Genomic DNA, 15,850 nt, shown 5'->3' on the forward strand with positions numbered 1-15,850 from the left:
GCGTAAACATTGAATAGTTGCGATTGTTTTCGATTTGTGCTCACACGCCTTGTGTGCCTCTCGCGACTTGCATTTACATATACACTCATTATTAATTAGCTAATTAACTAATTGCAAGGTGCTGTAGCGCCTGAAGGCATTATTGTAGGGGGCGATGACAAATAACCTTTCCTTGTTATGCCAACAAGCTTAACATGATGAGAAAGCGGTTTTAGGACACCTCTGCCCTATTAGCGGTGGTGGTAAAGGTGGTGAAGAGGACAGTAGGATGAGAGAGGAGTTCAGGTTGGTTTTTCCGGAGGCAGCACCTCACACAAAGTTACAAAAAAATGAAGTCCTACGTGCCAAAACGAAGATATTATTATGAGACACGCTGGTAGTGGGGGACTACGGGTTAATTTCACCACCTGGGTCTCTTTAACATGCACCAAATGCACGGTATACGGGCTTAAAAATAGTTTTGACCACCGTAACGAAGGTAATATTACCGTGACTAACTGTCCCAGATATTCCATCGTGTATTGTCACACATCTGTCTTGCATCCTTCTAACGCTTTTCAGTTTTACATCACATCATCCACTCACCATTTGATCGTCCTCTCGAGGGCCTGCATTTGATCTGATCATCCTTCTGTCTTACCAAAGAGGTTTCTGCGAAGGCCTTTTTCATTGCTTCAGGAGATACGCTCTAAAAAGTGGAAAATAAATAACATAAGTTGTAAAAATGCTTGTGGTGAAGCTCATATATGAATAGAACTAAGCTAATCCATCTTCAACGAATCATTGCAAAGACCACATCCACAAAATCCATGAAACGGATTAGACCAGCCAAATATTGCTTGAACAAGCTCACGCAGTTTGTTCCTGCCAGACCAAACGGTAATATTAGAACTAACTTTCATAAACACAATAAATTGCGTGAAAATATTCTTAAGGCTGTGCGCGGTGGTTCGATATTCAGCGTTGCAGTCGACAATTATGCTCAACTGTCAGGCTGAAAACTAACTGCAGACAGTGTTGTTTCTTATTACTTTTAAGCGGTCCTGAAGGACACCCGACTGTTCGTCAAGGCTCTTTTGACATTTCAGTACCTGATAATCATGATCATAATCATCATGACAACAACAAACTCTACACTGTTGTTGATCGGGCACTAAGAATTAGGTTAAGGCTGGAGCCTTCCACCTGTTGCTTCATATGTTGTGGAAATCCAAAGTAAATAATAAATAAGGTTGTGTTACAGCAGGAATCTCGAAGTATTCACATTGCATGGCTTAAGTAAGAAAAAAAAAAACAGACTGCGTTTTATTCACTACACAGGACGGCGACAAAACATTACTTTTCTGAAGTGCATTTCCACTTCTCTCTTAAAATGAAATTGAGTACAGGGAGCTCGGCTCGTAACCTTTCTGCTGCTTATATGGTCTCTCAAGTTACCAGGAGAATGAACATAACCAGGGATTGATATCGCAGCGAATTTATCATAACTGTTACTGGGCAGCCAACAGGAATTAGCCTTGTTTAGCCTCCTTGCACTTCTCTTGTACGACTTTCTCCCTCCCTCTCTCTCTCTCTCTCTCTCTCCTCGAATTAGATGAGAATCGTCTTCCTCTGACCTATTTGCTGAGCATCTTGGGGAGACCTCAGGCAAAGCTTCTCTAATTACTCTCTGAAACTGGTTTACCCCAGTTCTTCCCGCATAGAAAATTGGAGATCTGCGCAATGACAATAGAATAATTAAGCTTACGGCATACCTGCCCAAGTGCATCCAGTGCTGAGGTGTCAATGATTGCCTTCTCTGGCTTGTCGTCAGGAAAGCCGTGATATTCAGGATGCCGGAATGAGGATCTATGGTCATCTCCTCTTTCCTGATGCATAGAAAACTAAGCCTCAAGCTCTGTGCGAACCAGGATGCTAGGGGGTGAAAATAATAATTGGGGTGAACGCATCCACCCGTGAACTGTTCAAAGAAGTTATCGAAGCTGAGGTTGCTACAACCTGGCGTTCCCCGTCACAACTGGCAGTAAAACGATACAAAAGCGTCATATTAATTTCGCAGCACGTAGATTATTTTACATGTAAAAAATGAAACTCCAACAGGCTGAGAGCCTACACGAACAATATCATGGTTGTGGGACGCATCCTGTCTCAACTTTAACGGGCCTGTGGTCGAGAGAGAGAGAGAGAAACAACTTTACTGAGCCGAGCTCGACATCTTCTTAGACGCCGTCGATGGGAGTGGTTCCCTCTTCACGAGACCCATATGCTTCCCTAGCCGCCTGGCCCCTGGAGATCAGGACGAGCTGGTCTTCCATGGCGGTGCTGGTTAGCAAGGTCTCCCAACGCTCGGTAACGGTGGATGAGGGATGGGGTAGGGTAGCGGGGCAGGTAAGAGGTGGGGGATCGTCTGGATGAAATCGCATACTCCAATGACGTGTTGGAGCGTGCCTAATTGAGTTTTGCAGAAGTTACAATCCTCCTCGTACCTTTCCGGATACATCTTGTTTTGAAGGTAAGGGTGCTGGAAGGATCCTGCCTGTATTTGCCGGTAGATCGCTTGCTGTTCTCTGCTATGCGATTTGTGAGGATCGGGGTAGCGGTGCCTCTCCGTCTTATAATGGTTCGTAATGTCTCGAAACTGATGCTGAGCCATGCCTTGTTTGACGTATCCATAGTTTACAGCTCTGTAGGGTAAAGTAATTTTTTAATCATTGCTAGACTACAGACTTTCCGGGGGCTATGTATGTATGTATGTATGTATGTATGTATGTATGTATGTATGTATGTATGTATGTATGTATGTATGTATGTATGTATGTATGTATGTATGTATGTATGTATGTATGTATGTATGTATGTATGTATGTATGTATGTATGTATGTATGTATGTATGTATGTATGTATGTATGTATGTATGTATGTATGTATGTATGTATGTATGTATGTATGTATGTATGCATGCATGCATGCATGCATGCATGCATGTATGTATGTATGTATGTATGTATGTATGTATGTATGTATGTATGTATGTATGTATGTATGTATGTATGTATGTATGTATGTATGTATGTATGTATGTATGTATGTATGTATGTATGTGTGTATGTATGCATGCATGTATGTATGTATGTATGTATGTATGTATGTATGTATGTATGTATGTATGTATGTATGTATGTATGTATGTATGTATGTATGTATGTATGTATGTATGTATGTATGTATGTATGTATGTATGTATGTATGTATGTATGTATGTATGTATGTATGTATGTATGTATGTATGTATGTATGTATGTATGTATGTATGTATGTATGTCTCAAACCATTTTCCCGCCTATTTCGGTCACTGGGCAGTCCATAGTCGAATACGTAGCCCATAGGCGTCTGTGCAGAAGGAACAGGGTTCTAAACGAACCGTCAGACTTGCCTGGGCCACTGAGTACATGGCAACGAATAAAAATGTGCCGCTCTTCAAAGAACCTCTTTGCCGTCAACATGGGTAACTGTAGAGGCAAGATTGGGTAAAAACCGCTGTGCAATGAAACTATTTGACTGTGACTTGGTGATCTGGGTCTGTGCCACTCCGTCTGCAGTGGCGCCATCTGGCGGTGCCACCGCGAAGCCTGCTTACGGCCTCAGAAGTGCATGAGGTCACAGTACGTGCGAACACTCAGAAACCCATCATGCGGCAACAGTGCCCTTCTCTCGTGCTTATTTCTGCACAGGTTGCGTCATATATTGGCGCTGCGGAGAAATTCGCACTCGGCCCTCGAGATGGGAAGCGCGTCAGGCCGGTAACTGCAAACGCTGTGAATTGTTCCCTCACTTGGCGCACACTGAGTGGAACATAGCGCGACCCATGGCGAGAGGTTCATTGAAGAGCAGCCATACCCTGTGCCTTCGTGGCACAGCTGACTAAAGTGTTGGCGTGAAAGGCGTCCAATGAAAGTGAGGCATACCATTTGCACTTGTGGCGAAGCCCGCCGATACGTCGGACTGCTATCCTTGATGAACCCTTGTGAAATGGTATCGATTTCGCTCAGCACAGGAGAAATTTAGGATATATTTTTTGTCATTGTAGACCGACACATTCCGAGTAGCACATAAGTTACCCAAGTTGGCGTGAAAGACGATCACGGAAGCTAGGCCCACACCTAATGGCACATACCCAGTGACTCAAGCTGGCACCAAAGAGGTTTATTGAAAACCAGCACAGACAGAGTAGCCCACACCCTGTGCTCCAAATACCTGATCAATCTCGCATCTACAGTGACCCATGCCGGCACGAATGAGATTTCCTGAAGAGTGGCACGTACGAAGTTCTGGGGGGCAATACAGATGTTTTTTTTAAATAAGAAAGTAAGAAGCGCAGTGAACATGACCTTTGTGCAGATGAGTTCCTAGGCGAGGCGCACATGCTTTGTTTCTAATAACTTAGGCTCAAGAAGAATAACAACAAACCATCTTCTTTTAAGGCGACAGCCTTAAGCGCCTCATGAGTCGAAAAATCGATTGTCCGGCGTTATCGAAAAATTGACTCTCCGGCGTAATGGCACCGAATTTGATGGTGCTATCCACGACCGTTTGTGAGACTCGAACCCAAGACCACTGGTGGAAGTGGAACGCACGAGGTTTGGTGTTAAGACACTCGAACCCACGACCTCTGGCGTTGATGAATTAAGGCACAGTTAATTAAATTATAGTTAAGGTGCTCAAACTCATGACCTGTGGTGTTAGTTAAGATGATTAAGGCAGAATTAATTAAGATAGTTTTATTTAAGACACTTGAACGCACGACCTCTGGTGTTAAGGCAAATTAGGGCATGGGTAAATTAGGGCAGTTAATTAGGAGAGTTATTTAGCCACTCGAACCCACGGCCTTGGTAGGTGTGGAACCCTTCACCTTTAGTGGGACCGAAATTCAATGGCACCAAAATCTATGGCGCCACCAATGATGGTTGAACGCACGATCACTAGTGGGAGTCGAACCTACGCCCTTTGGTGTTAATTAAGGCACAACTTAGACAGAATTTACGAAGGCACACGAACCAACCACCTTCGGTGGGCGAAAACAAGTAAGAGGAAGTAACAACGCATTTGTTATTAATTGAATGAATGCCTGCTGAGCGCGCAAGCTTTCGCCTTTGGCGTATGCCAAAGTGGCTATCAACTCCGTAAAAATGCCTTAGGGGCAGTGTTTAAATGGCGAAATTACAGGCAGTCATATTTTAATGCACCCCCATTCTTTACAAACCTTGAAAGTCGCGCCTGATTCGAGATATTTATTATTGCATTTCAAGGTAACTCCCGACACGATCGAAACAGAGCACCGCATCAGCGCATAAAGGGGGTCCAGCTATCATATCGAACAGAAACGCCCCGTGACGACTAGCGCTAAGAAGTGGGAAACGGAATGTATCGCCTAGTCGGGCGGCAGCCAATGATACGGCATGCTTTGGTCGGCAAGTGTGTGCGGCTGCGTGCTTGTTCAGAATTTGGTACGGAATGCCGCCATTTAAACTTAGTCCCGCACATCTTTACGTGTACGTGACGCTGAAGCGTAGCGGCACGCGCTCAGACGAGATATTTTCAATATATAGGGGTGGATGAAAATGTTACTGCCTTCGAATTAGTCATGCATTCAACTACCCACAAGGCATTACAAAAAATCTAATAAATAATTTTTTGTCATTTAGTCTACCGGACTTGACTTTATTCGCTGCAATGTACGTCTGCCTCGCCTAGGGACACGCCTGCAAGAACGCCGTGTTCGCTGCGCTCATAACATTTTTTAAAAATAAAATACATGTATAGTCTGAAAAACGCCTTGTATATACACGTTGGCCCGTTCTCGGCGAAAAAAAAAAGTTGGTCCAACGGTTGGTTTCGAGCGTCATTTCCTCAGCAGAGCAGCCCGACGGGCTACCCATTCGAGCGTGACCTACACAGTGACCAAGGAAGACGGGAATACGATTTGAGACAAACATGCATAGCTAGATGAACAGTTAGTCTCCGGAAAGTGCGCGCAAGAATGGGAACGCATTGAAACGCCAGCTGTCGTGAGTTTTTCGTGACACGCATTCACTCATACTTGCTAAAGGTGAAATTTTGCTCGGATGCGGCTATATATCTGCAAAACCGGAAACTAGGCTCTCTGTTTGCTGCAAAATTTTGTTACTGTGAATATTTGACGGTGCGCACGTGGGCACAGCTGTTAGTCCGCGACCTCTCGAATAAATCGGATGCGCGCTGTAAATGTAGGACACCGGATGTGCGTGTCCTACGTGCTCAAACTGTGGCGCCGGGCTTGGCTTTTCGCGAGCTATCGTTGTTCAGTCAGGGCCAAACAGCACTGGCGAAATGCCATTGAATGCAAACTTTTCACCTACGTTGTTTTCACGCTCACTTTCGAGCCCGTCATGCGCATTTCATATTCACCGTGGGCCTGAGCAGCTTCCCTGAATAAGCTTGCGTCTAGTCGCTTGCCACGAAAGGCAATGTCGCGAGAAGGAAATTATTAGATCGACATTGAACGAGATGGGATGTTTGAATACCTGATTTCCTCCGAGAAGCGCACTTTCTCGGTAGACAGATGCGTCTTGATGACTGCACTGACCCTCTCAGCGGGTAAATCTTGTCACGGCCAGCATAATATTCCAGAAAGGAAACATTTGCCCCACACGCCGCGGCGCTCTGTGAAGCTGTTTCTCTAACGTGCTCCTTGAGGCGCCGCAGCACGAAATGTAGCCACGTCTTTGGGAAGTCCACAACAAAGACACTGTCATCCTTGGGCTCACCGCGTAAGGCTGATTGCTGCCGTGACTCATCGAAGAAGTAGCCGGACAGGATGCCTTCGAATCGACGGTGGTAGTTAGCTTTAAAGGGGCTCGGATCCAAGCTGTAGTATCGGCCATGGGTACGCCTTGAGACTGGCGCCAGGCGCACGTCAACTGCATAGGAGGAGTACTTGTTTCTCATTGGAGTGATACCTGCACGATGAACATACTCGGGGTTTGTGGCGTTGTGAATTGTTCGATGGGTATAATGATCAGCTTTAAGTTACAAGCAAGTGTGAGATTGTGATACACATCGCTTTTACTCGTCACTCTGAATGAAGACACACAGGGTGATCTTGAAGCTCAACTCTTTTCTGACAACAACCTATATGCCTGTACATGAACGAATACTTGCGTGGACGGTAGCGCTTCTGCTGTGGACGCATTTCAAGATTTTCATATAAAGGTGCGGACAGTTTTTTGGTTGCTGAGTTGTAAGCTGTATTATCGATATCAAATAGAATTGAAGACACGATGCAAAAAGAAACAAAATACGTAGTGCTTTGTGCATGCCGTCTCTTCCTTTGTCGCGGGTTCTTAGGCTGTTTAATCATGCACTGCTACAAAATTCATCAACAAGGTGCACTAGGGCACACGTTGAGATTAGAAAAGAAATAAATCACTTGACGGCCACAGGATTAAAACAAAGCGCTGTGTTGATAACACAAATAATCACTTCACTCCACCACACGAACTACGTAAGCTCCCCAGCATTGCAAATACCAGACTTTCGCAGGCCGTAAAACGGCACTGGTGGGTCTACTTTGTAATTCTTAGCGTCTGTTGCACACGTTTGGTTGTTACATGAGTAAAGGGTTGCATAAGAAAAGAAATTCATTGATAGGTGACAACGAAAGGAGAAGACCGCAGGTGTACTCAACCTACGTACACATACACATAGCGGCGCGAAAGACGAAAGAGCAAACACCGACCGCAGCGGCGGATGAAAAATGCGAGGAGCAAAGAGGAGGAGGAGGATGCAGCGGAACCATGAGGCGGAAAGTGAGGAGAGAGGTATGGTGAAAGCGTGAAAAGAAAAGCGTAGGGTGGCGACGATGGCTGTGAGATGGCGCCAGGTTAGTGCGCGTCGTCTGGTAAGTCTGTCGATGGCGGCTGCTGTGAATCGCGCCCGCGGGTTACCCACGCGCAACGTCCCGCGACCGCTAGATTAACGTGGCAGTCGCTCTGCGTTTCACTTCACTCCGTTTGCAACGTGCCGTACGAGACAGTTTGTCCGAGCCAGCCAAAATATCGCGAAATGAAAACACGAACGAGATACGCTCAAACTTCGCATTAGGGAGTACCGTAATCGTCGTTGAACTTTCTATTCCATAATAACGATTTAGCAAAGAGTGTTTGTTCGAAAATTCGATTTTTTGCGACAATTGCGTAATACGCCATATAGTTTCATGCGACATTGACGGCCCTGTTATTCAACCGGACATTGAAACAAATAAGGTGTGGTGCTCAAGATGGCTAATGCTGCTTAATCTTTCTAGGACTAAATTAACGTTTCTACCAGTAACCGTTCCAGTACACGTCTTTATATATACGTGCTCGATTAAGAAAAAAGATAATAGAGCATGCGCCTTCCCACAAATAGCTTCGTGTTCATTTAACTTAAGATTTAGCATGTAATGCACACATTGAGCACACTCTAGCTTGAGCAAACCGTTCACTCGTCTTGCTGCAGCTGAACATGAAACGCGCTCGTTCACACTTGCGTAGACCAGCATATGTCACCCTAGTAGGCCCAAAAATCAAATATGCGTCAGCCATTCGGAACCCTGAGCATAAGTGACGACATCGAATCCTTGCAAAACCGTGCTGTTCGGTTACCTTATTTTGATTTTTCACGATACTCAAGCGTAACGGTACTAAAAAGGCGTGCTAAACTGGACAATTTTTCACGCCGCTGACAAATCACTCGGCTTTGGCTTGTTCATAAACTTTAGTATCACAACTTGCTTCATGAATGTTTTTATTAAAATGCCTTCTGTAATTTTTACTCTAGGCGATCATGCTTCAAACGCGTCATTTCACCCAGTCTTTCATATCTAGAACAATAATCGATTGGAATAATTAAATATGTCCGCCCAGCCTAGTCATTGTTCGAAAGCTCATATTCCATGAGCTTGTCGACAACACCTGTTACAGTGTGTGAGGCGTTTCTTGCTCTGTTGTTCTTTTTTACAAATTTTACGGCTTTATAATGCATGATCATTGTATATATTTGTATTTCTGTGCCTGCAGCTTGTAAATACACTTCAATCAGACATTTGCTGTCGCTTAACTTGTAATCTCTTGTTCACTTGTTTGTGCAGTATGATGTATTGCATTGCCTGCGTATGTAATTGTGTTTATGTATTACCCAATTTCGTGACCCCCCTTCCCTATGGATTACCCTGGGAAAAAGGAACTTAAGACGACGGTAATTAAGAAATTGTTAATAAAAATCTCCAAGTTGGATTCCAATTGACATCTTGAAGGTCGAGAATCAGACCCACTACCCTTGGTGTTAATTAAGGCGAAGTTAATTAAGACACCGGAAATAAAAAAATACTTAATTGAGGAGTTAGAACTCACGACATTTGGTGGAAGGCCAACTCGCAATTTTTGGTGCGAATTAGGGCAGAGTTAATTAAGGTAGAGTTCATTTGGGCTCTAGAACCCACGACTTTTGGTGGGAGAAATCAATAGGAATTAACAACGCATTCGAATGAAAATGGCAAGTTATGTAATGAATGTATTGTGAACGAGAACACTTTCGCGTCCCTGCTCTTTAGCGCATGCTGAAGTGACTGTCAACTTTATTAACACTAGGGCAGTGAATTATTCTAAGATAGATATGTTAAAACTTTATCAGCCTTCTGCACGAGCTTTAAATTGTTCCAGAAATAATGAACAGCAACGTGAAAAAAAATTCTGCAGACGTAGCACCCATTCTACAATCTATGTAACGCGAACCTTTCATGAAGCGGTTAACTAAACGTTATAATACTGTTCATCCTCTGCAACACGTTTTGGAGCATAGCGATCTAGCGCCTTGTCCGGCAAATCAGCAAGACTCGCAAATCTCCCTCCGCGAGATCCACGTGACCCACACTACTGCAGATTACACTATTTTCGGAATTGGCCCACTTTTCACCTTGAAATTTCTGGGATCGGCCCGGTTTGCCATTGCATGGTCTTCAGGGCCGGCCCACCTTATCCGGCTGTAAGCCGACTGTGCATACGCGCCGGACCCTAGCTAAGAAGGCATAAAAAGCTTGTCTTTACTGAAGGGGTTCCGCACTTGAAGGTTTATATTTGTTGAATGGAGAAGGTTATGGTGCCGTTTGTTGTTCCACTGTGTAATTTCGTAGAGAATGGAGCATACAACAAACACCTCTGTAGGGCTTATGCCGTTTGGTACATACATGCCCGGTAATATATAACGATGCCCGTCCGGCTATTTGTCGAACTTCACCGCGGTTCACCAGTGGGCTGCCGGATTGTGGGCCGCATTGTGAACAAGATAGTCTCGCCGTCCCGGCCCTGCAAAATTGGATGTCCAGCGAAGCTGTTAAAAACCGCCACTACAACTGCTTAAAGGTGTATGTAATTCTGTATTGTGGAATGGTAATGGTAAGTTACAGTAACTGGAGTGGTTGGAGTAGAGGTAAATTTGACAGCACGCCACTGCCCATAGCGGTGCCGCAACAACATTGAAATCAATTGCTCGACTGGTTCTCTCACATACGAGAGACTAGGGAAGTCATTCCCCATGTCGCAAGCTGCTGTCGGCGTGGCAGCTTGTACAACAGTAATTTTCACCGGGAAATGCATGCTGGTAGGAACACGTGCTTCGCATTGTTACCAGGAGCGCCTTATCATCAATTATGGGGTTCGGACGCTTGTTTTATGTTTGTTCTTTATTGAAACGTATGTTGTTCCGCATGTTGTATGCGTGATTTGAGAGAATGTATGCACTGTTCGCTTCACTCTGCCGACTGCTTGAAGCCTCTGCCTTACGGGGGCACGAACCGCTGCTCCTGGCCCTTCACTGCAGCCGGGATCGGCCCACATTTTTGCTGACGGGCGCGGACGCGGAAAGTCAAGTTTAACCAACTAGAGGCTACCGTTTCGTTGTAAAAATTGGCGTTTCAGAAGGTCACTCGAATTTCAACAACTTTCAGGTAGCAGCGTCAAGAGCGTACGCCCTTTTAATGACGTGCGTGTTTACGGTACTTAATTCTAACATGTTTGCTGCATTACAACATATTTTTGGTCAGCATTGAAACATTCCTATAATGCACCATGAAATTTACAAATAAGCGCCCTAAATACACATGTTATTAGAAGGGCGTTCCCTCTCGACATCACTAACTAAAGGTTCCTGAAATTTGAGCGCCTTTTCTGAACAACATTTTTAAAACAGCTGCCCTGAGTTTCTCACGCTGCATTGCAGTGCAGTTTGGCAGGCCAAAATTCCGGAGTATGAAGTTCTGTGTGATGTGTAACCTGTTAGGCAAGGGAGAAAGCAACCTGCATAAGCAGCAATAATATAGTTGTCACGAACACGCGCGGACAGACACTTGACTTGAAAGCGCTGCAACTCTGGGATTTTTGGTGTCATCATGTAGAGCATACCCCACATGATATATGAGACAGACCTCTTTATCATAAATGGGAACATGCAGGTATTTGTATTAAAATATCCTATGCTCATATATGTGGTTATGGGGCGCATGAGATTTCTTGACAGGATATCCCATGTAATAATATGAGAGCATACGAGTTTTTACATGGTGTACCCATATGTGGATACGATATTTCTAAGTACGGGACATATGCTTTTTTATTGTCCTGCATAAAATATTACTACCATGCTGTGGATAATATTATTTCTGGCAAAACTACATACATCATTCGCGGTTTTGCATGAAGTAGTATCGCGTACTCTTTACACAAAGCACATTTCTCCACTTGGCCGTCTTGAATCATTTAACTTTACTTCAACGTGATGCAGAAATAACTGTATGGACATTCTCATTGTCGCTGGGCGTCTAGGTTGTTCCGAAGGCGCCTGGACTCCCGGTACGGCAACTGCTTCTGCCTCAACTGTCATGGGCAGGAGCAACACAATGCCTCCATCTTCAACTACCACACCGTCTCGGCGCCGAATGCTGGTGAGGGCAGTTATTCAGTAAGTTGCGCAGCGTATCGAAAGGCAGCCATACTCCCATCTTGATCAAATCAATTTGGAAGTTTCATCGATTTGTCCAAGGCTGCCCAAAATTTCTGCTCGGTTCAGAAGAACCAAGAAGTACTCAAGGGCTCAGCTGAGGCTTTCGTTGCTGTTATGTCGCCATGCTGAGAGAAATTCCATTACATTCTATTTCGAAAATGAGCATGCACCTGTACGTTCACTGTTGTAATGCGATCCGCCTGTCTATTCAGTGCGCCTATGGCTTGTACGTTGCTGCTTTTATGCACCGGAATGCATGCGTGATATAAGACACGAGGACGTCGAACTAAATTGCGTTTATCTACACACACACAAAAAAAGAACTAGAAAATACGAACTTTTTTTGACTTCCCAGAACGCTTCCAGACATACCCATACCCAAAAGCACACTACGCTGACACATCCTATGGTGAGCAAAAATAATCATTAGTTTTTCATCTACAACAACGGGCGGAGTAGTTCACGTCTCTCGATGAACGATATTAGTGGTTGTGTTGTTGATGCGTGGTTCTCTTTCGGCGATGCCTGCTTCGGGCCGTACAAGGCACTCGGACGTCTTGGTGCTCTGCAATACCCTACCCTGCCTGGGGGAATTACTAGGGCGTAGGGAGACAAAAAGAGAAAGAGTGCACATAGAGAGACAGAGATGGAGAAAAAGAGGGACATGTACAAACAACACACGTACATTCTATCCAATATCCACGTACAGCAGTAGCGGATGGCGTTCCTAAAGTCTATTAAGAACACCCGTAGATCGCAGAAACCTTAGTAGCCTGAGTAAAGCTTCTGCCCGGAGTTCCTTTCAGAGCACTTCCTCGTAGATTTTAGTTCAGATAGTGGGCTTTTCTCTAGTTGGCCCAGCACTCTGCACGCCATTTACCTCTCGGGACTATAGCGTGGACAGACACAAATAATGTGCATGAGCGCCTCATTACAGCTGAATCACCAACGATGGGACTGTCGGCCATTCCATTCAGGAAGGAATAACAGAATGTAAATGCGACGCCTTGCCCCAAACGGTACAGCATCATCTGTTCACGTCGTGCTAACCCCGGCGGTAGGCGCATCTGTATATTCGGAGATAACGAAGGTAAACGACACATGGTGAAATCGTTCGAGTCCCACAGGGGTCGCGCGACGTACATTCACAGGATATCAATTGCAGCAAAGGCGGAACGCAGCGTCTGTTCGCCAAAGTAAAATCAAAGCACATTCACCACTTTAATGCGCAGATCAGATGACTTCACCGGCGTTGTCATTCCCGATGATGTTGCAGTGTCCCGAAAACCATTGAAAAGTTATGTTATGTCCCTTGTCATAGCTGCGATATGTTGGTCGAACTTCTGAGCGCCATTGTTCGTTGTGTCCACGGCGCATTAGACTTTGTATGCACTGAAAGGGAGCTATGTTGTATTGTTCTATAGTTAGTATTGTTTCCATCTATGTGTTACCCAAGAACCTTGATTTTTTCAACTAGACTGATTGCGGATCCTTCATGAGTGTATAAGCACACTCTTGGCTCATCTTCCGGAATGTAACCTCTTGGTTTACGACCTTTTCTGCAATGTTTATTGACTAAGAGTTCTGATTTGGCTGCCGAGCATTTCAAACCCATGTCTTTCAGTGTGTTCTCTACAACGTATAAACTTTCCTGTAATCTAGTCTCTGTCTGGCCTACATTGCCCTTGGCACGCCATATGGTTATGTCGTCGGCATATATCACATAATGCATACATATCTCGAATAAAACAGATGAAGTCATTAGGTTATTAAGGAGAATTACCAATAGACACAGATGCCTAGGAGAAGACAGCGCTTTGAGGCTAATAGATGCCTTTGCTCTCTGTCACTTCACTTATGTGGCTGGATTATTCAAATGGAAGCCGGCAGAAGTTAACAAACCTAATGTGATGCTCAGGAAGCTCGTTAAAGTCGCCCTAGGGATACCCAGTAACGCTGCAACCGACAAACTCATGAGTCTAGGGGTGCACAATACAATGGAAGAAATTGCGGAGGCCCAACAGCTAGCGCAACACGAAAGCTTGACAAAGTCATGAGCTGGCAGGAACATATTACAGGCAATAGGTGCAGAACTGAATACATCAAAGAGCCCAATAGAGGCTGAAGTAGAATTAAGGACTGAAGTTAGGAGCAAGATCAGTACCAACCCTCTCCCCAGAAACATGCATCCAGAATATAATGTCGAAAGGAGAAAGGCAAGAGCTAAATCACTCTTGAAGGAAATAGAGCAGCAGAACCAACTGGCAGCTATAGTTGATGCTGCCTGGGTGAAAGGTAAAGAAGCCTATACGGCCATTGTATAAAAGTATCAAGGGAAGGTGCAAGACGCTCTCACCATTTTTACCAAGGACCCCATGGTGGCGGAACAAGCGGCAATTGCTCTAGCCATCAGGAGTAATAAGTGGGCCTTCATTTACAGTGATTCGAAATCCACTGTAACGTGTTTTCATAAAGGCTACGTAGCTGGAGTTGCAGCTAAACGTTTTGAAAACATTGTGATTATGACAACTGAAATCCGATGGTTTCCTGCGCATATGGGGAAAGTGGACGAGACTCGGGTAAACCTCAATGAGGTTGCTCGTGACTTGGCACGAGGACTTGCTAACCGTGACAGTCACAACCGAGCCGTTCACCATCAAGCCAGGGAATCTAGAGATCAATTAATAACATACAATGATGCTACCAAACATTACTGTTTAGGACGCAGACAATTCCCATTGCCACATTCAAAACTGAACAGGGCTCAGGCAGTCTCACTGCGCTTATCGCAAACGGGTACATATCCCACACCGTACACCATTAATAAAATATATCCAGAGAGGGAGATTAAGATGGACTGCAATGACTGTAATGGCATCATTGGAATCAGACATATGCTGGCGGGGTGTCCCGCGACTCTCCCCAACCTCGTTGAAGAATGGATACAGTGGGAGAAAAGGATTCAAAGCCCATTGTTTCAGGACCAACTAAGGGCAGTCCAGAGGGCCCATGATGTCGCTGAAAGGCTTGGCCTGACAGTGCCAACGTGGGAGCGGCCCGCCTTGGCTTGAGAAGTCGAGCCTCCGGACCTTATTACAATAAAAGTTTTCACACACACACACACACACTGAAAGGGAGCTGCCTTGGAATCACAGATAACTGTCCATTGTTGCGCTGTTCCCTGATTAATTATTTAAGTGGAGCACGCAGTGTAGTAAGCTCGGCTCCCGTCGATGTGGTCGCACATGATGTTTTCAACTTGATTTCTTTAGGTTTTGCCACGATAACGACTGCAGGAGCAGAGATGTTGAATTTTACCGAACCATCTGTATAGACATGCTGCCGAACCTGCGCACGTTGTAAAAAGTGTCCCAGAGTTGCTTGCTTTAAAGCTTGCAACAGCGCTACAGCTTTCTTTTTGATGCCCAGAATTGTCATTTGTACTTGCGGCCACTACAGACATCACAATAGTGTTCACATTTGTGTAACAGGTGTGAATTGTGTTGGCACGCAGGTTTGATGTTACTTACAATTATTTTGGCAAATAGTTAAAGTGGCCTCTTTGCTGACAAGGAAGCAAGGTGCTGTGAGGAAATCCGAGTGAGGTGTCGGATGATTGCTCTCGGGACAGCCGTAGCAATGTAAACTGTGATATGAGAATACCATGCAACGGCCACTGTCGCGATCGATGATGTATTTTTTGGGAGACCAAGACACGTTATGAGTGCTTGGGCTTGCACGCATTCAAGGCACGAGTATTTGTCGTGAAAACATTTC

General features: G+C 44.9%; 1 protein-coding gene across 1 annotated transcript in view; it reads left to right on the forward strand.

Annotated features, from left to right (window-relative positions):
* Positions 1–15,850, forward strand: part of LOC139057730 (acid-sensing ion channel 3-like) — a 46,126-nt gene that overhangs the window by 9,572 nt on the left and 20,704 nt on the right. Inside the window, exon 4 of the mRNA XM_070536478.1 lies at positions 11,896–12,014. Coding sequence (XP_070392579.1) covers positions 11,896–12,014 — 119 coding nt within the window. The remainder of the gene's footprint in view (positions 1–11,895; positions 12,015–15,850) is intronic.

This window comes from Dermacentor albipictus, chromosome 3 (genome assembly GCF_038994185.2).
Source record: "Dermacentor albipictus isolate Rhodes 1998 colony chromosome 3, USDA_Dalb.pri_finalv2, whole genome shotgun sequence".
Classification (NCBI taxonomy): domain Eukaryota; kingdom Metazoa; phylum Arthropoda; class Arachnida; order Ixodida; family Ixodidae; genus Dermacentor; species Dermacentor albipictus.